Here is a 27,148-nt window from a genome sequence, read left to right as displayed (position 1 = left end):
TTAATTTTTGTGAACAGAGAGCTTCGGCTATTGGGTGGTATAAAAATGTAATAAATAAATAAATAAATACAAATAAAATATGTGGTGGACATTATTAAGTATGGCATCATTTTCAAATAAAAACACATGTTTAATTGATAACTTCCCTTTTCCAGTAAAACGAATTAATTACACATAAGTAATTGGTGTCAATAATACCCCACAATGTATGTATGTATATGTGTATATATATATATATACACACACACACACACAGCATGTGATGTCAGAACACAGATTTTTTTAAAAAAAACAAACAAATGAAAAACAGCAAACCTCACAGACGTTATAGCCATAATCATGACATACACTATCTGAGCAGCCTATGCAGTATTACCACATTTCACAACTGCATGGATAGATCAGGGGAAATGGACACATGAAGCACATAGTTGCTGAGATTTTTCTGTCATTGAGATGACAGATTCCCCTTTTGTTGGTATCAGCAGTGGCAGGCCCAACCATCTCTTAATGGCTCAGGCAAGCTGGCTGCATTCCTAAACTCAACTCAGGATTTGTTCAAGACTTCTTTGGGAATGTTCACAGCATTTTATTTATTTAAAATTATTTTTAAAGGTCGAACCTTCTTATGGGTTACATCATCGCCACTACAGCCGAAAAGTCACCGTTGGCTACTGTTTGTTTTTATATTTACTGCAAGCCATCAGAGCTGGCCCTATCCTTAGGTAGAACGAGGCAGCCACCTCAGGTGGGCAGCAGACAGAGCTCTGAGTGTCATGCCATGTTCCCATAAGCTAGCCTGCAGTTTTTAGGTGTGATGAACGATGCTATCCCATGGTCAGTGTTTAAGTACGATTCAGTTGCCATTCCACATGGCTTTCGGCAGCAAAATATCTCGGACCAGCCCTATAAGCCACTCAGAGAACTTTCTGTTATACGGCAGAGTATAAATATCATAAATAAATAAATGTATTTGGAAGTGAATGTGGAGACACCTGGTCATCAGTATCTACATCACATTTAGTCTTATTATTGAAACTATTGAGCTCAGGCTTAGATTTGTTTTCTGAGGACCTTGCTAGACCTGCCGGATAATCAGGCCGGGAGTCGGGGCAACGGCGCGCTGCAACTAGCGCGCGCCGTCGCCCTTTTCCATACGTAAGACACAACGGGGCAAGGGGAAGCCCCGTCGCGTCCGCCATTTTCTTTAAACCTCAAAGGGCCATGTGCGCAGGAGTGCACCGCCGGAAAAGGTAAGTTTAAAAATAAATAAATATAGGGTCCCCCGGTCCCCCTGCCCCTGATTTCCCCCCACAATGCCTGATGACCCCCCTGCCCGCTCGCTCGCCAGTCCTCCCCCTTCCCCGATGCCCTGTCCCATGTCCTTCTTTCCCCCATCCCCCGTTCGCCATGCCCAATGCCCTGTCCCCCGTCCTTCTTTCCCCCCATCCCCGATGCCCTGTCCCCCGTCCTACTTTCCCCCCATCCCCCATCCCCCGTCCGTGATGCCCGATGCCCGTGCCCATTCTTCTTCCCCCACCCCCACCCCCATCCGCCATGCCCGATGCCCGTGCCCGTTCTTCTTTCCCCCCTCTCCTGCCGGGTCCGGCGTTTTCCCCGGCCCCTATCTCCCCCACCGTGATTTCCCCCCCCCCCCGGCCCAATGGGCACAGCGCTCCTATGAGCGCTGTGCCCAGTCCGTGGTTTCTCCCAGCTACTTGCAAGTAAGCGAGCAGCCGGGAAAAGCCACGGACCCTGCTAGACCTTCCGCAAGCCAGGGCTGCGGAAAAACAGGGCCATAAGCGAATCCGCTTATCCCGGCTTAAGGGAGGCATTAGCCCGGCCTGACCCCGGAATCCCCTGTGTGTCATCTGGATGCACAGGAGGGAGACCAGGCCTCACACTGCACTATCGCCTGGTCTAGCAACGGCCTGAGATTGCTACATCTCTATGCGTTGAAGAAAGGAGAATCACAAACTTTCTTTGTTACATAACTAATTGTTTTGAAAACTCAAAAAGCGGCTGTTCATACATCTGGATTTGTGAACAAGATACACTGGAGGAATTTCTGTGTCCTTTCCCCCCCCCCCCCCAAATGTCCCAACAAGAGTTGGGTTGATCTTAGTGAATTTTATCCCATACTTTGTGGGTTTCGGTGGCATATGTTGCTTTATTTGGCACCTTCTACTGAATGACACTACCTGTTCATCAGATGGACAACCGTCTGTCAGGCATTACTTAGGGTGGATTCCTGCATTGAGCAGGGGGTTGGACTCGATGGCCTTGTAGGCCCCTTCCAACTCTACTATTCTATGATTCTATAACATTTTTATATCGTATGAAGCACTTTAGGAAAGTTTCACATTTGGTGCCAAAATGACCCCAAAAGCCAGATTAGTAATTCTTGAGCAATATCGTAGTTTTGATGGGGGTGGGGGGAACTCAAACAGTTTTGCTGGGTCACCACAGGAAAACTCTAACTGTGTGTATGCGGGGTGGGTGTGGGTGGGGGGTGAGTTTGCAAAGGTTTTATTTATTTTTGTCAGTGCTCTAGGATGCTATGGACTCTAGCTGTTGATGGAGGGTGCGTGATCTATAAGAACAACACAGATTCAGGCAGTTGTATACTGATCCATATCAGCAAACCAGTTGTCCCAGTTTTGATCTCTACCAGGAGCAGAGCTTTTGCAAAGCGAATGGCTCTTAATTGCCCATTCAAGACCAAGCACCCCCAAATATTTTACATTACAACAGGGATGTTTCACAACAATATCTCGTTGATGGGGAAATTAAGTTTTACCCAGCTGCTGTGTGTTCCTGCAAGCCCTGGCTCTAGTACATTACTAATTATAATCACACCAGATAAAGAAACACAGATAAAGCTCAGTTACCATTAGCCTGTCATCTCTGCTGTGCAGCTTTAGCGACAAGTTCTGAGCTATGCCTCTGTCCTGGTAAAGAATGGGGCCCAACTTAGTGATGGCAGCGAACTGTAATGTTAATCCATCACATCTCCCTTGCAATCCAGGAACAAACTCCATGAAAGGGAGCATTTATACAGCCAGTGTGATCCTGAATAGAAGTTTGGCAGCTGAATTCTGAATAAAATGAAGTCTGACAACTGATTTGGCAGAAAGAATTACAATAGTCAAGGTGAGATGTTGTAATTAATGGGTTGGAGTCTGCAGGTCAGCTTTGGAGCCAAAAGGGTGAGGTTTTTCAAAATGCTCTGCTTTGCAACTGAGATTATTTGGTGTCAGACTGAACATGCTGAAGCCATAACTCCCAAGTCCACAATTACTCACAGTCATTCAATATATAAAATTGGCATTATTTATTTATTTACTTATGAATCACTTAAATAAATTACCTTCTTTGGATTGCCTGTTGGAAAAAATACATTTTTAGTAGGTGCGGAAAACCCAGAATGGTTGTTGCCTGCCTAATTTCTAGTGGTAAGGTGTTCCAGAGAGTAGGCACTATGACATGAAAGGCTCTACTGTAAGCCATCATGGACCAACCCTCCAAAATCACGGGTATTACCAGTAGTGTATCCCCTGATGGGCATAGCAACCCAGTAGGTAGATGGGGGGAGGGGTCAGGTGACCTCTTCAATATCCTGGTCCTGAGTCATTTAGAGTTAATAAACAAGTACCAAAATCTTAAACCTGGTCCAGGGCATACAGGCAGCCAGTGCAGTTTCCTCACCAGTGGTGTAATATGTGGGTGATATGTCACTCCTGTTACTAACCTGGCTACAGCACCCTACATCAATTGCAGCTTCTGGACCAACCTTAAGGGCAGCCCCACATAAAGTGCATTTTAGTAACCCAAATATTAGAGTTGTCAGCATTTCTCAAACACTTTGAACTTGCTCCCACCTTCTAAACTTACTTACTTTATGGCAACCAGTGACCCAGTATCAATGCTCTGTTCCATGTGCGAATGTGAAGAGACCCTTGCATGCAGTCATGAGCTGAGTATGATGAACTGCAGATTTTGGTGCTACACCCAATGATGGCATTAGACTAATAGAGCAGGGCCGGATCTACACTAGTCTTATAACGTTGCTAGTGTCGGTTTCTAACATTGTTATCTGTATTGGTTCTCTGTATCATGGGGCACACTAGCGTTACTTACGTTTACCTGTAACGTTACTTCAGGGGACACTATTCTATCCTTTCCCTAGTTCTTCCTCTTCTCTGAGAGTAGCAGAGCTGCTTGGTTTGCTCCACCCACTTCCTGCCTCGTTCCTAGCCAGCAGTGCAGGGCAATAGTCATAAGCACACATAAACCTCCTCCCAACACATCTTAACACAAGTCCCAGGGAATAGCCTGAATGCATATGAGCTAGCCACTTTGCTAAAGCTAAGAAGGTCTGGGTCTGGTCAGGGGTTGGATGGGGGTGACCAAATTTGAAAGCTTTCAGCAGCGCCGAAGGAGAGGTCTATTTTTGGCAGCCCCAGCTGTTGGGATTATTTCAAACACACAATTTAAGCCCCGCTGGTTAGAGTTTTGGACTGGGAGCAGAGAGCCGTGTTAATTTTCCTGTACGGAGCTACAGCGATCCTTTGCTTACCAGGAAGTGAGTTTAGTGCTCCTCAGCTCCTTTGCAAAAAGGGGGGAAATGTAAAAAAACCCATAAAAAATCAACAGATGACCCAATTTAATTCAAATTTGGTATGCTTAAAGCTCTCCCTAATATCTAGTACTGTGCTGATTTTGGTATCTTTATCTTTAAAGCTTACGCAGATGTAAGCATTTTTTTTAAATCCTGCTCTTGCACCCGCAGCAGTGGCTCGAAATTAGGGCAAATCTTTTGCAAAAGGAGCACAATTAAGGCAGGATGCATGGGAGTACTTCACAATAAAAGCAGATTTTAAGGTGGAAAACTTCCGAGTCCTTTGCAAGCAATTGTCAGTGATTATTGCACAGTATAACACTGGTGTGATAAAGCTCCAACTGCTGTAGCAGATAAGATAGCAAACGGGGCAAAGCGAAGGAAGGAGAACAGGAAGTGGGCGGAGCAAACCCAGCAGCTCTGCTACTCTCAGAGAAGAGGAAGAAGAAAATTACCGATAGAACGAAGCACATGCATCAGTAGCAGCACTACAACTAAGCAACAGCGAAAGGGGACGACGAAATAGAACCAGTAAGTACAACTCATTTACAACGTTGGAGACCCAGGGTCACGTGACGCAGTGCGTCACAGTAACCCATTCATAACGTTAGAATAACATCAGTGTAGATTCCCACCAGATCTCTTGTATCCCCCTTCTAAAGTCATGCACAGGGAACAAAGCAGGGGCTCATTTTAAACTCTGGTATTCATAGAATCATAGAATAGCAGAGTTGGAAGGGGCCTACAAGGCCATCGAGTCCAACCCCCTGCTCAATGCAGGAATCCACCCTAAAGCATCCCTGACAGATGGTTGTCCTGCTGCCTCTTGAAGGCCTCTAGTGTGGGAGAGCCCACAACCTCCCTAGGTAACTGATTCCATTGTCGCACTGCTCTAACAGTCAGGAAGTTTTTCCTGATGTCCAGCTGGAATCTGGCTTCCTTTAACTTGAGCCCATTATTCCGTGTCCTGCACTCTGGGAGGATCGAGAAGAGATCCTGGCCTTCCTCTGTGTGACAACCTTTCAGGTATTTGAAGAGTGCTATCATGTCTTCCCTCATTCTTCTCTTCTCCAGGCTAAACATGCCCAGTTCTTTCAGTCTCTCTTCATAGGGCTTTGTTTCCAGACCCCTGATCATCCTGGCTGCCCTCCTCTGAACACGCTCCAGCTTGTCTGCGTCCTTCTTGAATTGTGGAGCCCAGAACTGGACGCAATACTCTAGATGAGGCCTAACCAGGGCCGAATAGGGAGAAACCAGTACCTCACGGAAGCTATACTTCTATTAATGCAGCCCAAAATAGCATTGGCCTTTCTTGCAGCCATATCACACTGTTGGCTCATATTCAGCTTGCGATCTACAACAGTTCCAAGATCCTTCTCGTTTGTAGTATTGCTGAGCCAAGTATCCCCCATCTTGTAACTGTGCCTTTGGTTTCTATTTCCTAAATGTAGAACTTGGCATTTATCCCTATTAAATTCCATCCTGTTGTTTTCAGCCCAGCACTCCAGCCTATCAAGATCACTTTGAAGTTTGTTTCTGTCTTCTAGGGTATTAGCTATCCCACTCAATTTTGTGTCATCTGCAAATTTGATCAGCATTCCCTGCTCCTCCTTGTCCAAATCATTAATAAAAATGTTGAAGAGCACTGGGCCCAGGACTGAGCCCTGCGGTACCCCACTCGTTGCCTCTCCCCATTTTGAGAAGGTTCCATTGATAAGTACTCTTTGAGTCCGATTCTGTAGCCAACTGTGAATCCACCGAATAGTTGTTCCATCTAACTCACTTTTAGCTAGTTTGTTAATCAGAATGTCATGTGGTACTTTGTCAAAAGCTTTGCTGAAGTCAAGATATATGACGTCCACAGCGTTCCCACGGTCCACAAGGGAGGTTACCTTATCAAAAAATGAGATCAAATTTGTCTGACAGGACTTGTTCTTGACAAATCCATGTTGGCTTCTAGTGATCACCGCATTGATTTCAAGGTGTTTACTGATTGACTTCTTTATAATCTGCTCCAGAATTTTCCCAGGGATGGATGTCAGACTGACTGGTCTGTAGTTCCCAGGTTCTTCCTTTTTGCCCTTTTTGAAGATAGGGACAACGTTAGCCCTCCTCCAGTCGTCCGGCACCTCACCCATCTTCCATGATTTTGCAAAGATAATAGACAAAGGTTCTGAGAGTTCTTCCGCTAGCTCCTTCATTACCCTAGGATGCAGTTCATCGAGCCCTGGAGATTTGAACTCATTCAAGGAAATTAGGTGTTCTTTGACCATTTGTTTATCAATCTCAAACTGTAATCCTGCCCCCTCAACTTCTGCTTCACTTTTTCCAGGGGCTCATAGACCCGCTTTTGGGAGAAGACTGAGGCAAAGTAGGAATTGAGCACTTCAGCCTTTTCTTTGTCAACTGTTATCAATTTGCGATCCTCATTAAGCAGTTGAACCAACATTTCTTTCCTCTGTCTTTTACTACTCACATATCTGAAGAAAGCCTTTTTATTGCTTTTAGCATCCCTCGCTAATCTCAGCTCATTCTGAGCTTTAGCCTTCCTGACGCCATTTCGGCACTTCTGCGCCACTTGTCTGTACTCTTCTTTTATAGACTGGCCTTCCTTCCACTTCCTATATGTATCCCTTTTTGTTTTCAGGTAATCTCTAAGCTTTTTGTGGAGCCACATTGGTTTCCTCTGTTGTCTTCTATCTTTTCTCCTTGTTGGAATTGTTTGTGCCGTTAAAATTTCCTTTTTTAAATACTCCCACCCATCCTGCACTCCTTTTCTCATTAGGCTCATTTGCCATGGGACCTTACTTATCATAGTTCTGAGTTCATTAAAATCAGCTTTCCTAAAATCCAGAGTACGTGTATGGCTGCATTCAACTTTTGTCTCCTTCATAATCAAGAATTCAAGTATGATGTGGTCACTTTCCCCCAGAGTTCCCGTAACTGCCACTTTATCCACCAAGTCATCCCAATTGGTCAATATCAAGTCAAGGATTGCCGATCCTCTAGTTCCTTCCACCACTTTCTGTAGGAGAAAGTTATCACCCACACATGTCAGGAATTTCTTGGAGGGGCCCCTTTTGGCAGTATTGGTCTCCCAACAGATATCAGGGTAATTGAAGTCCCCCATCACTACTACATCACACTTCCTTGAAACACTGGCAATTTGTTTCTCAAAAGTTTCGTCCTCGTCTTCTCCTTGATTGGGTGGTCGGTAGTAGACTCCGATTATCATGTTCTTTTTATTCCTTGCCCCATTTATTTTAATCCAGATGCTCTCGATGGGGCTCCCAGTCTGATCAGCCTGTATTTCTGTGCAGGGATAGGTATTTTTAACATATAGTGCAACTCCACCTCCCTTTCTATTTCTTCTGTTCTTTTTGAACAAGTTATATCCTTCAATTGCTATATTCCAGTCATGGGAGTCATCCCACCAAGTTTCAGTTATACCTATCAAGTCGTATTTGCCTTCATGTAATAAGAGTTCAAGTTCGTTCTGTTTGTTTCCCATGCTCTGGGCATTAGTATATAGACATCGAAGACCATGTGTTTTATAGTCTGGCTTTGTTCCTACATTGTTGCGGACACTATTTGGGGGCACTATTGGAGCTGTTCTCTGTACTGTGGTGCCTTGGCCTTCATCCATTGTTGCCTCGAAATTTACATCTCCCACCCCGTAAGATTCAGTTTAAAGCCCTCCTGATGAAGTTCTTCATGCTGTGGCCGAACACATTCTTTCCAGTCCTTGTGAGGTGCAACCCACCCCTTGCCAGAAGTCCATGTTCCAAGTAGCGTAGCCCGTGGTCCCAGAATCCAAAACTCTCACAACGGCACCACCTTCGAAGCCAGTCGTTCATCCGGAGTATTTTTCTTTCCCTTTCTAATCCTCTTCCAAGAACCGGGAGGATGGATGAGAAAACTACCTGGGCCCCAAAGTTCTTCAGTTTCCTTCCCAGAGCTTCAAAGTCTGAAATGATTTCTTTGTAGCTCTGCTTGGCGACATCATTTGTTCCCACATGGATGAGAAGAAAGGGGTATGTGTCCGTGGGCTTTATGAGCTTCGGTAACCCTTCAGTCACATCTCTAATCTGTGCTCCAGGGAGACAGCACACCTGGCGAGTCCATGGGTCTTCACGACATACTTGGGTTTCAATCCCACGCAGCAGGGAGTCTCCCACAACGACTACTCTTCTCTTCTTCTTGGTTGACCTACCTTCTGCCTCTTGGTCACTGTTGCATGGTGTCTCCTGTACTTCTTCCTCTGCAAACTGTCCTTCAGTCTCATTCTCCAGAAGCTGAAAGCGGTTGCTTAACTCTAATGGTTCCACCGGTGCAAAATGCCTTCTAATTCTTCTGCTCCTAACTGTCACTCTTTTCCAGGGAGTTTCCTCTCCATTGGCTTTCCTCCCCTCAGCATACTCCACTTCTGCTTCAGCTGGCTGTTGCTCTTCAATCTCATGTGCTTCTTGTTGGGATGATGGGGATAAGAAGGGTGCAGTCAACCCTGCCTCCATATCCAACATGGACCAGTAGGGTTCCCGGCCAGTGGGGATTCAATCTACTCAGGCCTTGGCTGACGGAGGAAGAAGATACCATCTGCTTCAGGATCCTGTCACGCTTTGGAATGTCACACCACTCAATGTGCCCCATAGGGGTACGGAAGAGAAGAGTTTGAGAATCATTGAGTTAAATTGGGGAAAAAAGTAAGGTACAGAAAAATGATTTTTAATGACTCATATTAATTGTACATATTTATATTCATTACAGTCCACAATACTGCAGAAGAAGAGTTGCCCCAGGAATGCAGAAATCAAACAACGTTCCCTGTTTATCTATGAGAAGGATGCAGCTAAGTAAAGAAATGAGATCGAGAATTGGAGAAGTAAATTAGTTTGACATGTGCAATGATATTGAATTAAAATTTGAGTCGATTAGTACAACTGAGACCAACATCGTAATAGCTATTAAACTGGTTGGAAGTGCCAAGAAAAGCATTCGTTTCACCAGGTGTGTGCTAGGGCACCAGTGTAGCAAGGAGAATCAGAGAATAACATGCCTTTATCCCCTCTGCTTGCATGAGGGGAGGACAGCTTTGCTCTTGCCCCTTGGAAAATGTAGCACGAGGCTGCTAGGAGAGGCCAAGCTCACGCCAGTGGGATTGTTGGTAAATCAGGGGTCTTTTGCAGCAGATTTAGCTTGCATGCCTTTTCACTTGGAAGTTCATGTGGAACTATTGGGCCTATTAGAGGCCTACTTTGTGATGGCCTTCCAAAACATTTGCTTCACTCTGGATGTGACACAGGTGATGGAGGAGTAGCTTCCTTTGGCATTCCATTGCTTGAGTTCTATTTGAACTGCAGACCCTGTTGCAGGGTGGAGGTGGGAACATGACAAGCCAAGCATAATCTGGGTGGGGTCTGGGTCTCAAGACCTTGGCCAGTTTCCTCCTTAGCTTTGGAATGGTGCACAGCTTCCTTATAGAAAGATGTAGGGGTGGGGGTTTGCCCCTGGGTGAGTCTTTTTGAGGCAACTGTGTGGCTCTATGAAGGGTGCCAGCTTTCCACATCACTGGATCCATGTTAGTACTCAAATGAGTGCTTACTTCTCACCCCCACCCCCATGAAAGAGCAGGGGGTATTCTTGGAGCCAGCTTTGTTTCTAGAGGTGCAGGTTGCCTCAGTGGCATGGGATTGGGATACCTTTGGCTGGTTCTCCAGTTGCATCTTTCCCTGGGCAGGAACAGTCTGGCGATGCTGATCCTCCATGCCCTGGCAAAATCCTAGCTGGATTATTGCAATGCAATGAAGATGACGTGAAGCCTTCAATTGCTGCAGAATACAGCAATTTTTACTGATATGGTCATACTATGCATATTATGCCACTCTTGAAGGACTGCATTGTCTAACTGTTTGCTTCTAGACCCAATTCAAGATGCAGGAACTTATCTTTAAACCCCTACGTAGCTTGGGACCCAAATACCTGAGGGAGTGCCTCTTTCCATATCAACCTGCCCATGTGTTAAGATCTTTGCCAAGGCCCTGCTTTGGTGCCTTATTTATCAGAGGTGCACTTCTGAACAACAAATGAAAGGGCCTTTTGGCAATGGTGTCCTCGGTGTGGAATGCCTTCCCAAAAGAGGCCCACCCGGTACCTAAATAACAATCTTTTCCATTCCAGGCATTTAAAACTAGTATGAAATTGATTTTATCTGTGTTTTATTGTTATTTATTGTACAATGAGTTGTACATTGCCCTGGATTCTTAATAGCATGAAGGGTAGTATATGTACATTTTAAATAAAAATAAAAGCAGAACAATACATGTGAGAACAGTTTATAACAAGACTTTTTTTCCAGGAGAGATAGTTGAAGTAGAATTACAACAGTATTCTGACTCAGCTGGAAGAATTAGTTTTGGGGTGTACTTGTGAAAGAACTAGTGTGATGAACAATCCCTCTCAGACTGGGTAGAGTTGGGGTTTACCTAGGATCTTTCATTCCTGAAATGTTTTCCTATAGTTCTAACAATGCATTTGTCGTGCCACAGTAAGATTCTAGTAACTGCCTGTTGGAATCCTGGAATGGATCCTGGTTATGTTTCCATGGATTTACTAATTGCTGAGGAGCTGGAGAAATCAGAAGACTCAGCAGAAAACTTAAAGGTCAACGTTGCACCTGGACATTGATGTCATGATTGAATAATTGGTAACTTGATTGTTTCAATTAAGGGATTGCAAGCAGTTGCATCACTGTACAGTTAGCCTATAAAAAGGAATGTATTCCCATGTACATGTATCAGAGATCATTGTATCAGATATCAGTAATGATCAATCAGAGATCACTCCATCTGTGTATCAGAGCTGTATTGACTGACCGTATGTAAGTATTTGTATTTGTGATTGCCATAACTAAATTATATTTTTATATGCCAGTAAAGGTTTGTTTAAACCTACTGAAAGTCTCAGTCTTAATCTGTGTCTGTGCTGACTTTGCTGGAAACCGTTGCAAAAACTCTGTTATAAGGTTATTGGCCAGAAGCCCAGTCTGGCAATAACTAAATAAGGTTGTAAATATAAAACCAACATATCCCAATACTGCCCAGGTCAAATTATAGATCTCAAAAGCTACTGCTACTCTCTAGAAGCTCTTCCCCAGCATTTAAAGGGTGTTACAGAAATGCAAGTGAGTGCTGGCAGACTGATCAGTATCGATGGGGGCAGGAAGAAAGGGGTGCTATGAGAGCAGCTGCTGTGACCGCTCTAGTGCCCTGAAAATGGCTCACGCCCCATGCCCTTGTCATTCATGTAAAGCAGTGGTTCCCAAAGTGGGCAGTACTGCCCCCTTGTGAGCGGTGGGATTGCATAGGGTGGCGTTAAGAGGCAAGGGGGCAGCAAGGGGGCACTTGAGGTGGTATTTTCCAAGAAGCGCCTCTCCAGAAGGTCTTAAAACCCAGGGACATTTTTATGGGAGAAAGTAGTTTGGTCCCAAGCCATATAGGGGAAGAACCCACACTTGTATTAATACTGTTTAAGAAGAGTCCTTTTAATGGTGAATTGAAATGTTTCAAAAGCACCAAAACGTTAATGAAGAGACATCCCCTGCTTGGTCTGCCCTGCCACGCCGGCTGCAAAACAGAGGCGTTCGGTCTCTTTTTCCTCCCTCCCTCGGCAAGCCTGCAGCTGGTGCTTTGGATTTTGAATAAATATCCAATTAATTGTTACTGTTTTGAATTTTATTGTTATTATCTTCCTTAGTGGGTTGTTGAAAACCGCTATTTTGAATAATGATTTTTATAGTGTAGGGTAGGGGGCGCTGGGCATGAGTTTGTGGAACCAAGGGGGCGGTTACCTGAAAAAGTTTGGGAACCACTGATGTAAAGGCCTAGGGCAGAGGACAGGTTTTTCCTAAAAGATCTTCAGGTATTGAAGCATTGTTCTCTGGAGAAGCTTATGCTCCAGCCTGACCTTTTGCAGCACAGAATCTGGAGGTGTGTTTTCCCCCCAAGTCCAACCATACAGACAGGACTAGGCATAAGGTTAATTAAGTCTTGGGCTGGAAGGCAATGGATTCTGGAAGAGCTGCAGTCATTATTGTCTCACTGCCTCAGCTATTCAGGGAAGATGGGCTCAACCCTCGCAGAAAGATTGTGATCTTTTCTTGAGGGATTTGCAACAGGCCCTGTGGGGCTTAAAAAAAAAGAAAAGAAAAGTTGTAGCCCTTTATATAAATCCATGTTTAGTGTCTTATGTCTCCTTCCTGGTTCCTGGTGAAAAGGCAGCAATGACCTGAGAAGTACTTGGATCAAATCTTATCATGGCAATGAAATTGCTAGATGGTTATAGGTGGGTCACTGTCTCGAAGTCTCAGCCTCTGTCTGAATTAAAAGGGTCAGGGCCTACCCTACAGACATGTGGTAAAAAGTACGGAGCATTTTGGAGAACTGCTATAACAATGAGTGAAGCAATGTCTGTATGATCCCCATCTAATTCATGCCTTTAGTGCTGGACTCCCACATGTCAAAGAGCCATTCTAAATTAATGTCTCACACCATTTGGGCTATAACAGTTTCCTTTATGCTTTGTGGATAGATCACAACAGCAGCTTTTATCGGTATGTCTGGTTACAGAAAAGGTCGCACAAGGGGTTACATGCTGAAAGCAATGTGGCCTCATGGTCAGGGTGATGGACCTTGATTTGGTGGAGTAGAGCTCAGTTACCCTCCCTGCCATGGATTCACTATGTCACTCCCGCAGTCTCACTTTCTTGTTTGTAAAATGAGGATAATATCGACCTACCTGACAAAATAGCTTTGAGGGTTAGCTGAAGACTGTAAAGTACTTTGCAAATTACAAGTAGTATACTAATGATCATAGAAATTAGGTGTATCATATTTGGGATGTGTTGCTAAAGTCATATCAAAGATACAAGATTTTCTCTATAACCATCAGAACTCGACTTTTATTTTCAAAATAAAAAAAGCTCATTCTATCAAGAATCTAATTAATATCGTCATTGGCTGAATTTCCCCCCCTCCCGTGCCAAGGTATTTACATCATTGTTCCGATCTGTTGATAACTGCTTGTTTTCAGTGTTAGCTTTTCTTGGAAGAAAAAAAAAAGCACAATGGCAAAGATACTTCAGCGATATCTTGGGAATACGTTCACTTCCATCTGCCTCAGACTACATAACAAAACATGCACATTCCCATGTTCTGAGTTTTGGCATGAATAATTCAGAAGCATCATCTACCAGAAATGTACTAACGCTTCTTGTTACACTTTGAAACAACAGCATAGCCACAAAGTAAAGACAGATCAGGATGGGATTGCTTGAAAAATCTGCTCCCAAAAAGTCTTTGGAAAATGCTTTAGATGTAAAATGTGGTCCATTTTATAATCCAAGCAATTGGCAGCACTGTGACACACAAGGCTCACTGTTACATGAAATGAACTAAACAAGGCTATTAAACTTAACACGGTACATTTTTAAAAGGGAACCAAGAACCTAACACACAGCCAACGTAACAAACAAAATGGGGAGAGTACAGACATACAATCTTCTCATTTATAACTGTAGCATCAACTTAATGCACTTAATCGACGTAATAAAGACACATAGAAAGGAGTCTTTGGTGGCTCTTTCCCAAGCTGTGATGCTTCCCTTGCAGATATGCTCTGCTCAGAGTAGCTCTCATTTATCTAGGGCTAAGAAGTGGAAGGGAGAAGATGGCTGGTTTAATTTACCCTAATTTACCCAAACCTACTCCCTAGAATTTACATATGATGCAGTCTGGTCCCTTGTGGCAATGTGGACTAAAGATCTTCAGTCACCATTAGAGCTGGAACTCCCTCATGGGACACCTCAGTTTTCTCTCTCTTTTAAAATCTCTTCTCAACATCCAGTTTTTCCAAGAAGGCTTTGGAAAAACACTACCCCTTTGTTATCACCCCCTATTGAAACTAAGGCAGGATCTACACTACTGCTTTAAAATGGTTTATAACAGTAGTGACAACTGTTGGGGCCCAGAACACACTCCAGCTACAGTTTTCAAAACGTTTTCAAAGTGTCATAGCCTGATGGTGTAGATAAGCCTAAGTACAACACAGACTCTTGGGGCCCTTAAAGATTAACCAGTTTGTTATGGCAGAAGCGTTTGAGATGAATAAAGCTGCTGTGGGCTTTAAGGTAACACAGAACTATTTGTGTTTATTTTAAGTCTATTTTCCCCCAGTAGACTAATACTGCTACCCAAGCCTACAATTCTATACACATTTACTTGGAATTCAGTGAAACTTACTCCTGAGTATACCTGTATAGGACTGGGCTGTCCATAAGTAAAATTCAACTGAATGCTGTATTGTATTGATATACTGGGGATATAGAACGTGGTGGTTTTATGAGGCTTCTTTCCCTGAACGAAGTCTAGGAAGATGCATACTGGTATACTGTCTACTACAGCCTGTCTCTATAGTAATGGGTGTGGACGATTGTATCACAGTGGCCTAGTTTATTGAAGCCCAACTAGTCTGGCCTCCAACTCTTTCCATACCACTGACAAACCACTTTCCATACCACTGACAAATTGCCAGACAGTATATTTGCTTACCAGGGAGGTGAGGAGCAAATGCGGTGATCATGCCCGTGCTCACCTTTAGGAGAACTGCTGCCATGGCCTAGTTCAGCCCAGGGAAATATTTATTTCATGGCAGCTGTGCTTATTCGGGACAACTGAGGCCTGCCTCCCCCAACCTGGAATCCTACAGATGTATTGGACTGCAACTCCCATCATTCCTAGCCGACATGACCAATGGTCATTCTGGCAGGGAATTATGGGAGTTGTGGCCCAACACATCTGGAGGGCGCCAGGTTTGGGAAGGCTGTCGTAGACCATGTGTTCTTTGCCTGTGTTGATCCCCAGTGCTCCAAATGGAGGATTGTCATTATACAATAAAACCTCATATAACTATTTAGCTCTTTTTATTAGAGGTGCTGCTTTCAGCACTACTAGTGTTATGCTAAGTCACGCAACCAGCAGTGTGGTCAAGTGCCATCTGGAAGTAACCCTAATATATACATTTCAAAAACTACTGTGAACTGCCCTTCTTTGAGTTTATGTTTCCTTTTCTATTTCATCATGGAGGGCTGTGGGGTAACTCTAACTGTCTATCTGGAACCTTGGATCTTCAGACTGTAAACAAAAAGTACAGTTAACCAACTTGTTTTGTAAAACAGTATAAGTAACTTCACAAATATGGAATTCTAACACAGAGAGAAGAAATTAAATTTTGGATTCATGTTACCTAGTGCTTTCAAAAAAGTGATTATTCATCTGGTGAGTGTTTTTTTAGTTTATGTAGTCGTGTACATTCCCTTCTTGGATACTGGTAAATATTTTATATTTAATCATGGCATATGAAAGTTTTGCACATTAGGTTCTGAAATGCTTGTTTCAGCATGAATAAAACACTGCTCTAATGATCACAACTCATGATTTACTGGAACCAAAATATTTCCCATATGGTCTGAGAAAAGTAAAGTTGGCTTTAATTTTGCTCCGGCTAGGCTGTGCAATGTATATTTTCATCATTAAATGGCAAAAATATTTTTATTACAAAAGAAAAAAAATCCACCAGGCAATTATTCTGAATATTATTTCATGAGGAAGACCCATTAAGGTAACAGAACTGACTATATTTTCTCCAAAGAGAAACTGCCAGCACTAAATGTTACAGGAAGCTCATCTGCCAAGTGAGCATTTGCGGAAAATCAGTGAAATGTTCTTTCTGCCAAAAGTTCTGTAGCAAATTCCTCTTTTTGTGCTCAAGTCTCTGCCTCAGAGAATTAAGTCATCTGTATGCAAGGCACGATGTGCATGTTGCGTATTAATTTATCTGATTTCTGTCCCACCTTTTGATCCAAAAGGCTCCCCAAGGAAGCTTATAGAAGACAGTACACCACAATAACATTGCGACGGCATCTACCTCCTCCAGCATTTAGCTGGGGTGGCAAATCCGCCCTTCCACCGTGGGCTGCAGGTCCAAGGGCAGAGAGGGAGGAACCAGGCATAGCAGCAGCGGGGCCTTGGATGAAGAGCTGCTGAGCTGTGGCAGCTGGATGCTCTGTTACCTAGCTGTGCACACTTTACTCCCTCCTCCTAGGGCTGTGGGGACTCTTGTTTGTATACCCACAGCACCACCCCCATCCCTTTCCATTCCAAACTAGTGAACACATGCTGGTTCCTGTGAAGATCCAAGAAATAACCAGAGCCAGTATGCTGTAGTGGCTAAAGTGTTGGACTGGGAGTCAGGAGATCCGGGTTCTAGTCCTTACTCGGCCATGGAAACCCACTGGGTGACTTTGGGCCAGTCACAGACTCTCAGCCCAACCTACCTCACAGGGTTGTTGTTGTGAGAATAAAATGGAGAGGAGGAGGATCATGTATGCCGCCTTGGGTCCTTGGAGGAAAAATGGCGGGATATAAATGCAATAATAAATAAATAAATACCTAGAGATGATATCTCACTAATAGAACAATTAATGAATCCCAATGTAAAAAGAATTGGGCTTGTTCACATCAATGACAAGTTATCCCTGGCCCATTTTCTCACATTTTATATAGCTTCAGTCTTTTGACAAAAAAAAAAAAAAACTACTATAACTTTGCTCACCTTGAGAAGTAAAAGCTTAGGAATGGTCCTTGATCTTCCAAAGTGCCATAGGATATGAATAGAAAGAGACTATGCCATAACTACTTACCCTCAGGGTTACAAAAACACCACCACCAGTTAACTAACACAACAACAACAACAACAACAACAAGCACAAGACAGGACTAACAGGGTTTACTTACATTGAGTGAGGATCCCTGTTAAGGCATTTTTGAAATTCTCCTTGGCTTGCTCCATTTCTTGTTCATGAGTTGCTTTTTCATTCATGAGTCGGCGGACGTGACTATTGGCCGATTGCACCATCGAATAGAAGTGGTTGGCCGTGCGACGGTTCACCTCACCTCGCTCTATCCAGGTAAGCAGCACGGTAATGGCCTCTGAAAATTTGTTGTCATCTAGAACAATCAACTCAAGAAGTTTAAATTATGATCACATGCTTTGTGCTATGAATACACTTCTGCCCTTATGAATTAATCGTCTCATAAATAAAGTTTACGATGTATCTTATACTAGGCTAGGCTTTACACCCTACAATAAAACTTTATAAATTGCTCTCCAAAGCCCTGATTATCATGAGTCTTGTAAAATGTTGTGGCTTGAATTTTCATTGACTCTTTACACTGTTCGAGCAATATGAAGCAGCTTCACTCTGGGAATAATTAACGGTAAGTATTTTTAAGCCCTCCCACTCTCACCGCCAGAATAAGATCAAGAATCACTTATATTTACACTATTAAGGCTACAACCCTATGTATGTTTAGACAAAAAAATGGCCTTCCCATTCTAGCTGGGGAACGCTGGGAGTTGTGGGACTTTTTTGCCCCCAAATTATCATAGCTATCATGCTTTTAGTGAGCAAGTGCTTTACAAACATTCCTGTCTAGCACTGCCCAATCATTGCACTTCTGCTGCAAGCTACATGCAAAATTGGAATTGACTTTCCATACGTTGGGAGGAAAGAGAGCGCTTTACTGTGTGTACATGCTGCCTTGTTGAAAGAAAGGAAGGATATAAATGTACATTTTTTTAAAAAAAGTTCTATTCTCAATACTGGGTATGACATAGGTAGGGGCAATTCTAAGGACACCAATTTTTAATTCATTTCTGATCAACTTTTAAAAATCAGTTCCCTAATTCGCACTAAGTACCTTTTATTTAGGTGTGATTACATGATTATCTTAGAGACCAATCCTACAGTCCCTGGGAGAGTGTTTCAAGAATCATAGGACATGGCAGAGTTCCCATTCTGAAGCCACAGACACTGCTACAACCAAAAGAGCATCTCATTTTGGGGGCCTACTCTGGATACTCAAGAGCCTTTGCACCCCTATTTTCCTTTCTGCTCAATATGAGAAGGGACAACATTTACAGTTGGACCAACTTCTGTTAAAACAGAATCATAAAGAAGATGGGCTTTCCTTAATGAAACCTTTGCCACCTGAAACGTTTCCCACCTTTTTTTAGTGGGTGCGAGCACCAGCATCTCCATGTGCTGGCCCATCCCCTTCACTCCCAACCTTCACACTGAATGGCTGCAGGTCCGAAGCACAACTTTCAAACACGTTCAGCTGAATTATCAGGGTTCCTAATCATGGGAAGGCTACTAGGTGCATTCAGCTGAAAGTGCTGAGCATCTTCCTTCAAACCTTCAGTCAGCAGTGGAGAGGGCGAAGCTGGCACACTGGAGGATTTGGGAAGCAAAGCTGGCATGCCCCCAGCCCCCTACCCACTTAATGCCCTCACACGTTCAGGGTGATTGCCTGAATAAGACTTAAGAGATCCAGAGCAGAGTTTGCATACTAAACTCTTCCACAGTGGAGTTCCAAATAAAGTGTGGCTTCATTTTCAAAAATATGAAAGGAATATCACATACTGGCTGCTTAATCCTATCTGGGCCTCTGATCAGAATACAAGTACTTAGTCATGCATTTTTTTAAGAACTATTTTAGAGATATTTTTTAATGTCATCATTAGCTAGCATAATGGAAATACCATTTTTTGCCACGGTTCTCGGCTGCAGTTGCGCATGTGAAAATTCTGTGGGTTTAGTCCTACTGATGTTAATGTGTGGCTAGCCCCACAGTCTTTATTTCGGGTTGGGATGGGTTGGGTTGTTCTGGGTGCTCGCAAGCACACTAAGGCCTTAGCTAGACCTAAGGTTTATCCCAGGATCGTCCCTGTTCGTGTAGATGACACACAAGATATCCTGAGAGCAGGCAGGGACGACCCCGGGACAACCCCGGGATAAACCTTATGTCTAGCTAAGGCCTAATCTGCACTTCACATCAGCAACTAAAAATCCAAACTCTATCAATTATAGCAAGTCGAAAGTTTTGGTGTTCTCTAAAGCTCGGAAGCAATACATATGGACTTTAAATGGTAATATCATTGAGCAAGTTGCCCATATAAAATATCTAGGCATACAAATGTAGAGCACTGGAGCTTGGTCTGAACAAAGAAGGCAGACAATTAATTCAGCAAATTCTAGTCAGCAGCTGATCCTAAGATTCTTTTTCATGCAAGGTGGTCAATTCATCCGTTCTGCAATTCAAATTTACAAAGCTAAGACTCTGGCCCAACTTACTTACGGTATTCCTATTTGGATACTGGGATTTAATACCCAAATCGAAAGAGTCCAATCTGTATTTCTTAGAAAATTTCTGGGCCTCCCTTCCTGGGAGCTATTTATCTGGAAGTGGGTATTAGATCAGTTGAATGCAAGACATGGATCGAGGCCTTTAAATGGTGGCTACGGCTACACTTCCTTGCAGCTCCTGGTAGCTATCTCTTTTTACTGCTCTCAGATTCCTATGTCACACGTTGGATGAGAGAGATGGAGAAGAAGCTACTTAGGCTGGGCTTCTCTGTGGAAGCTGCAGGCAACTATGGACTCCAGAAGGCCCCAATCTCTTGTTGTTCAAAGACTAATAGATCTAGTTCTACAGCATTTAAGAACTGCTGCTAACAAATCTTGCTCTCCACTGCTCTACAATAATTTTAATAACTATGGGCTCACTGCAGCTTCATATCTGTATGCTTTAAGCATTCCCAAGTATAGGAGAGCATTTACCCTCGGTCGCTTTAATGTGTTGCCATCAGCATTACTAGAAGGACGATTTAGTAAGATCCCAATTAATGAACGGATCTGTCCCTGTGGTTCTGGAGCAATAGAATCTGTTGAACATGTCATTTTGCACTGTAACATGTATGAGGAATGCAGAAAAAAGTTAATCTTTACTTTATTAACAGCCTTTTCTGGATGTAGCCCCACAACGTTGGTATTAATCTGTTTAAAGGATGTGTCCTCCCATATTACTGAAAGGGTCTCTAAGTTTCTCATGACCTCAATGCAAATTAGAAAAATAACGTTGCAATCCTTCTGAGAGAAGCAACTCACCAAGCTGTATTTTGTTTTTATGTCACTTTTTTATCTGTACGCTTTGGTGTTGATTTTGCTGGTCTGTGACCGTAATAAATAACAATGAATGAATGAAAAATCCAAACCTTCGTTTAGTTAAAGCCCATTTTTAAGACATTCCCAGTGAGCTGCATGGACCTGCAAGCCCCATTAACAGTTAATTGATGGTTCTGTACAAGTAGAAAAAACTTCACTGGTTTTGTAATTAGGAGATACAAGTCGCTAACAATTTAACAAGTGCTAGAGGGAAATGATTCACAGCACAGCTACATTACCTAACATAATGCCCTCTCTACGGGTTATTTCTAAAATCCTAATTTCATCTTTACTCCTTGCTTCCTAAATTGATGAGCCGACTGCCCACTGGCTTACATGAGGAAATGATTTTCTTTGTCGTGAATAGAACATTGACATGCACACCCCTCAGCATCTGCAAGTTCACCTGGGTCCCCGACAGTAAATTTAATTTTTGTCTAGTGAAGATAACTGAGGGAAAGCAAATAATAGCATCCGATTTTAAAACTAGGCTTGGTTTGCAGCCTTTTGGAACAATTCCTTTGGAGACAACTTGACACTGTTCAAAATATTACCTCAGAGGAATGACAATAAAAATATAATGCTGCATTGCTTAGATAAATGCACTAGGCTACATTTCTTTGCATAATTGCTCTTTTAAAATCTACTATGCACTGGAGCACTCCCTTGCACTAAAAAGTTATTCTTCCCCAACTTTAAAGTATGTTTTTGAGAAATTATTACTATGATGACAGCTCGTCAATTACTTGAATATACACATACTTAGGGGAAGCAGCACTTAAGCCTTGTAAAGCAGGAGTTTTCTTGAGAGCTGTGATGTATATCTTTGAATGCCATCAGTTTATCAATGTCAGCCAGCTGGGTGTCCATTGTAAATTATCTTTATGAGTTTTTGAACCCCAGGGCTTCAAATTTGCAGACAGAAGTTCTCACTCTGCAAAGGCCCAAAGGAAATCAAGGACTTGTTCACACTTACAGTGTCCTCCATGCAAAGGACTAGTAGGGAAATTGTTCAGTAGGCATGGGAATTCTCCCTCTGAACAATCACCAGAACCCAAGGGGCAGGCCAGAAGGGCTCCTTTAAGGAGAAGTGCTTGATTACAAAAACGACTCTGGAGCAAGGCCAGTAGTGAACTGCAGCTGAGCCCTAGGTGGAGCTGAGGAAGCTTTGGCAATTTAAACTTGCAGTATCGGTCCAACCATTGCTGGAAACATCTTTTATTAGGCTTGTATCCTGTTTTCCTGACTTTGCCTTGTGATTAAACCACCGTGCTACTGGCCATGGACTCCTGTTTATTCCTGCAAGTTCAACTCTGCTAGACATTATACCATTTGGGATAAAGAGCTATTAGTTATTAAGTCAGCATTTAAAACTTGGTGACATCGGGAGGTGTGGCACACCCAGTCCATGTCCACACAGACTGTCCATAAACTAAACCAGAGGTGGGTTTGATGTCCCTTTTCTTTTCCTGGTTCAACTTCATGGTTACATCCCTAGTACTCAAAATCACCAAACTGATGCCCTGTCTCAGGAGTCGAAAAGCTCCCTGTGTACAGAAGAAGACCAAAGCACCAGGGTACAACATCTTGAAAACTTTGCAGCCACCAAGAACTCACTATGGCAGAACAACAGCAGGGCCCATATGCACAGACCTTTCTCTAAGTGTCAAGATCAGAAATCTCAGGAACATCCCTCTATTCAGTTCAAAATGGATTCTTGTACCATTGGGGACACCTTTATGTCCCACCAGGATTCCTTTGGGTAGAAGAATTTCAGCTTTGCCATGACAGCCTACTAGCAGGACATTTTGAACTTTTCAAATCAAGACCCTCCACTTAGTCATTAAAGACTTTTGGTGGATCAAACCTCATACTGATACAGTACAATATGTTGCAACGTGTGACACCTGCCACCAGGCCAAGAACCAATGGGGAAGGCCACAGGAATTTTGCTCCCACTTCAAATCCCTTCTGACACCTTCACAGCAATATCCATGGATTTTAATTATTGAATTGCCACCTTTAGAAGGTGGCCATCCTGGTAGTGGAACTGTTCTCCAAAATGGCCCATTTCATCTCCTTTTCAGGAATTCCTTCAAAAAAAGAGATGGCTAAGTTGTTCATTCTGAACAACTTCTGCCTCCATAGTTTGCCAGAACACATAGTCTTGGACTGTGGCAGCCAGTTCACATGTTTCTGGCAGACCCTGTTCAAATCCTTGGACATACAACTCCACCTCTTCTCAGCATGCCCTCTCCAATCAGATGGGCAAACTGAATGCACTATGCTACTTCTGAGATTATAAACTTCCAGCAGGACAATTGGGAAGAATCATAGAATAGCAGAGTTGGAAGGGGCCTACAAGACCATCGAGTCCAACCCCCTGCTCAATGCAGGAATCCACCCTAAAGCATCCCTGACAGATGGTTGTCCATCTGAATGCCTCTAGTGTGGGTAACCAATTCCATTGTCATACTGCTCTAACAGTCAGGAGGTTTTCCTTAGCAGAGTTTGCCTACAACAACTCCCAGCACTCCTCCGTCTTTTGTTTTTGCTTTTTGTACAAATTATGGGTACCTCCCATGATACTTCCCTTCAGTCTCCCCACCTTCTCTAGTTTCATTGACAGACCAAGTAATTCAGGAACTCCAGTCTTTACATCAGGTGTTACAGGAGCAACTGGATCATGCCAAAAAAGAATACGAAGACTTTGCAGACAAATGGCACCAACCTGGTCCAGTGTTGGCAGTGGGAGTTTGTGTGTGGCTATTGACTCGGTACCTCCCTACATTTCAGCCCATGCACGAGTTGAATACCCAATTCACTGGCCCATTTGTCATAGTGGCCCAGATCAATCCAGTTGCTTATCATCTCCAATGACCCTCATCCCTCCAAGGCCATCCAGTTTTACCCCACTCTACTCTAGTCCCCAGCTTGCCAGAACATCCATTTCAGGATTGGCCACCACCACCACCACCACCTGTTACAGCAGGTGGGCAAGATGAATACAAAGTAGCTCATATTCTGGATTCCAGGTAGTATCAAGGCTGACTCCAATATTTTATAGAATGGAAAGATTATGGGCCAGAAGATCTTCAGATGTCCATGCTTTTGACCTAGTTCATTGATTCCACCATTGGTACTCAGAGAAGCCTTCCCTCCAAAATGGGAGTGATGGCATGTCCCTGCTGGATGAATCCTCCTCTGAGGAGGAGCCAGAGCCCCTAGAGATGACCAACACCAAAGAGCCACCCATGGCAGGAGACCTGGGGGTGCCTGTGCCCTTGGGGGAGATGGATATAGCTTCATTTTCACAGGAGGTGAGTAGTTCTGCCTCTGAGACAGAGGCTGGGCAACCACCTAACCCCTAACAGCATTGTCACCTCAAGAGGCAGGCCAGTAGGGTTCCTTTAAGCAGAAGAGCTTGAATACAAAGAGGTGACTTCTCAGGAGCAAAGCCTGTGATGAACTGCTGCTGAACACTGGCAGGGGCTCAGGACGTTCTGGCAAGATAAACCTGCAGTATTAGGGTGACCATATTTGGGAAACCAAAAAAGAGGACACCTAGTGTGTGTGTGGGGAAGCAGCTTTCTGAGTCCTGCAGAAAGTACGTTATTCCCCCGCCACCTTAAAGAACCCGATTGGAGTGGAGGAGGGGAAAGGATTTCATTCTGCACCACCACCATCCACTCCAATTGGGGCCTTTTCTATAATGTCCACAAATGACCCACTTTCCCATTTAAGACCTCAATTGGAGCACGGGGTGGGGGAATGATGTGCCTCAAGAAAGCATGTCATTCCCTCCTGCCATGCTAATGGCAGCCTTAAAGGGGAAGGTGTGTCATTCCAGGACATTATTGAAAATTATAGAAAATCCCCCGACACCATGGAAAGAACAAAAACCAGGACAAATCCAGGGAAATCCTGACAGTTGGTCACCCTATGCAGTATCAATCTAGCCATTGCTGGAAACAACATTTTTTGCTAGCTCCTGCTGCTTTGTATCCTGTTATGATGCTGCATAATTTATTATTGTTGCAAACAGGGTTTTTTTTAACTTAGATCAAAAATACCTGGCTTTTTTTTTAAAAAAAGAATTAAGTAGATTTCCCCCCCTTAGGCTTTCTTCACACAACCTGTTCCATTCAGTTGAGACTCACATAATCTTTATCCTGACCTGGGACCAATTCAGGCCACCAACAGTCATTTAAAAAAGAAATGAACTGTCATGTTACAGAGAAGATAGTGAACGGTTCCTGAGCCATCAAGAGGTTAGGAATCAGTCCATGTCAGCCACCCTTAGGCTGATGGAGTCCTGTTCAAAATTAGCCATACTGGAGTCTCCTCACCAAACAAATGTTTGAATTTCAGAATGAGTCTCTCGTCACACTCTGTGTTCCCTGAATCTTGCACATCCAGTTAATTCATTCTATGGAAGCTCCCATCTATTTATTAAAATTTCCAATCTGTTCTCTCTTCAGGGGATAATATTGTGTATATATATATATATATATATATATATATATATATTATATTTTAAATGCCATTAAAAAAATCCTTGAATACATATGACTCCCCACCCCCCATCTGACCCATTAAAAAAAAGATATATGTGAAAAACTTTCAATATCTTGTGGAACTTTCCATTCTTCGGGTTGCTTGCTCTCCTGATCTGCTGCTACTGGATGGGGGTGTGAGGCAGAACTACGACAGTCAATGTCCATGCCGCCTAATTACACATGATTATTATGATTATGATTATTATATTTATTTGTATCCCACCTTTTGCCCAATGCTGGGCCTCAAGGCAGCCTTACAAAGTTTAAAACATACATTGGGTGGGGGGAACATAATTTAAAATACAAAATAAAATTATAAGACATTAACATAGATGGAGGGCCAGATTATTCCCCAAAGGCCTGCTGGAACAAACAAGTTTTAGCCTGCTTCCGAAAGCCCATCAAGGAGGGAGCCAGCCTAGCTTCCCCGGGAAGAGAGTTCCAGAGCACTGGAGCAGCCACTGAGAAGGCCCTCTCCCATGTTCCCACCAAGCGTGCCTGTGAAAATGGTGGGACTGAAAGAAGGGCTTCTCCAGAATATCTCAAAGTACAGGTAGGCTCATAAGGGAGAATATGGTCTTTCAAATAACCTGGACCCGAGCCATATAGTAGGGATGGAATTCTACTCCCACTAGTCAGGGTGGATCAGACTGAGGAAGTGCCGGCACAGTCAATTCAGGCAACCCTTTCAAATCAGTGTAAGAGGGGGGATGACAAAATATTGCAACAGGGAGGCATAAAAGTCTGTGGAACATACACATCCTGTGTTGGGACAACACTGTATGGATAGTGAATCTTAATACTAGAGGTACCGCAAAACTTTGGTCAAAATTCAGCAAAATTTCAAATTTTGAAAGATTCTGAAGATGAAACTTAACCCCTCAAATTCAACAATTGATTGAATATTCAACTGGATCTAGTTCCCCCCCCCCATTCAAATGGTATTTCCTGAATGGCTTAATGAATGAATGAGATTTGCACCAAGTGCTATGGCCAGTCACCTATCAGATACTGTCCACTTCTTCTACTGCATGGCAGCGCCCACATCCTATCAAATATGTACTGCTCATCTGTTAATGTTCTCCTGCAGTTGCACCTGCCAACAGACGTGAGGTGAGTGGTGATTAGGGTTGTCCATTGTGGAATATCCAGACCTTTTGGGGGCCAGACAGATCCCTGTGATGGACCCAGCTTGGCTTGCATTTGCGAGTCAAGCAATAGTTTCTAAAACTCAAGAATTTTACTGGGGGGGGGGGGGAGCAGCTTGCACCAGATTGTGCAGCCATTAATTGAGTCATTTATACAAAATTGCAGCCATAAGTGGTCTAATTTGCACAAATTGTGCTGTTTATGGCTGAGAACCCCTGCCCCCGAAAAATTTGCAAGTTGGGCTGACTCATCACGTGCCAAGTTGGGCCAACTCATGAATCATTGAGCCAGAGTCTTGGGGGCCAACCCAGTGAAAATTTGCCAAGCTCCACCCCCAAAACAGATTCCTCCAACATCCTTAGTGCTGATTAGGAAGAGGGCATTTTCTGCTGTGGAACCTCACTGAAAATGGAGCAGATTTGCTCTCTGTTGTTGCCGAGGGAAGGACTAAAACCAACAGAGATCGCAAGGAAGCAGATTGTGCCAATATCTTGGGAGAAATGTCCTAATACTACAAGCTGTTCAACAATGGAACAGACCTCCGTGAGTGGTGCTGACTTCACCTCCACTGGAGATATTTAAGCAGAGGCCAGATGGCCATCTGTCAGGGATTCTGTAGTTGCATATTCTGCATTGCACATCTTGCACTAAGTAGGGGCTTGGAGTAGATGGCCTCCAGGATTTCTTCTAATCCTATAA

General features: G+C 43.5%; 1 protein-coding gene across 1 annotated transcript in view; it reads right to left on the bottom strand.

Moving 5' to 3' along the window:
• ENOX1 (ecto-NOX disulfide-thiol exchanger 1) overlaps positions 1-27,148 on the bottom strand; it is a 193,070-nt gene that overhangs the window by 117,614 nt on the left and 48,308 nt on the right. Inside the window, exon 6 of the mRNA XM_063125964.1 lies at positions 17,470-17,682. Coding sequence (XP_062982034.1) covers positions 17,470-17,682 — 213 coding nt within the window. The remainder of the gene's footprint in view (positions 1-17,469; positions 17,683-27,148) is intronic.

The sequence above is a fragment of the Elgaria multicarinata genome, chromosome 5 (genome assembly GCF_023053635.1).
Source record: "Elgaria multicarinata webbii isolate HBS135686 ecotype San Diego chromosome 5, rElgMul1.1.pri, whole genome shotgun sequence".
Lineage (NCBI taxonomy): Eukaryota > Metazoa > Chordata > Lepidosauria > Squamata > Anguidae > Elgaria > Elgaria multicarinata.
This window is presented reverse-complemented; position numbering and strand designations above follow the sequence as displayed.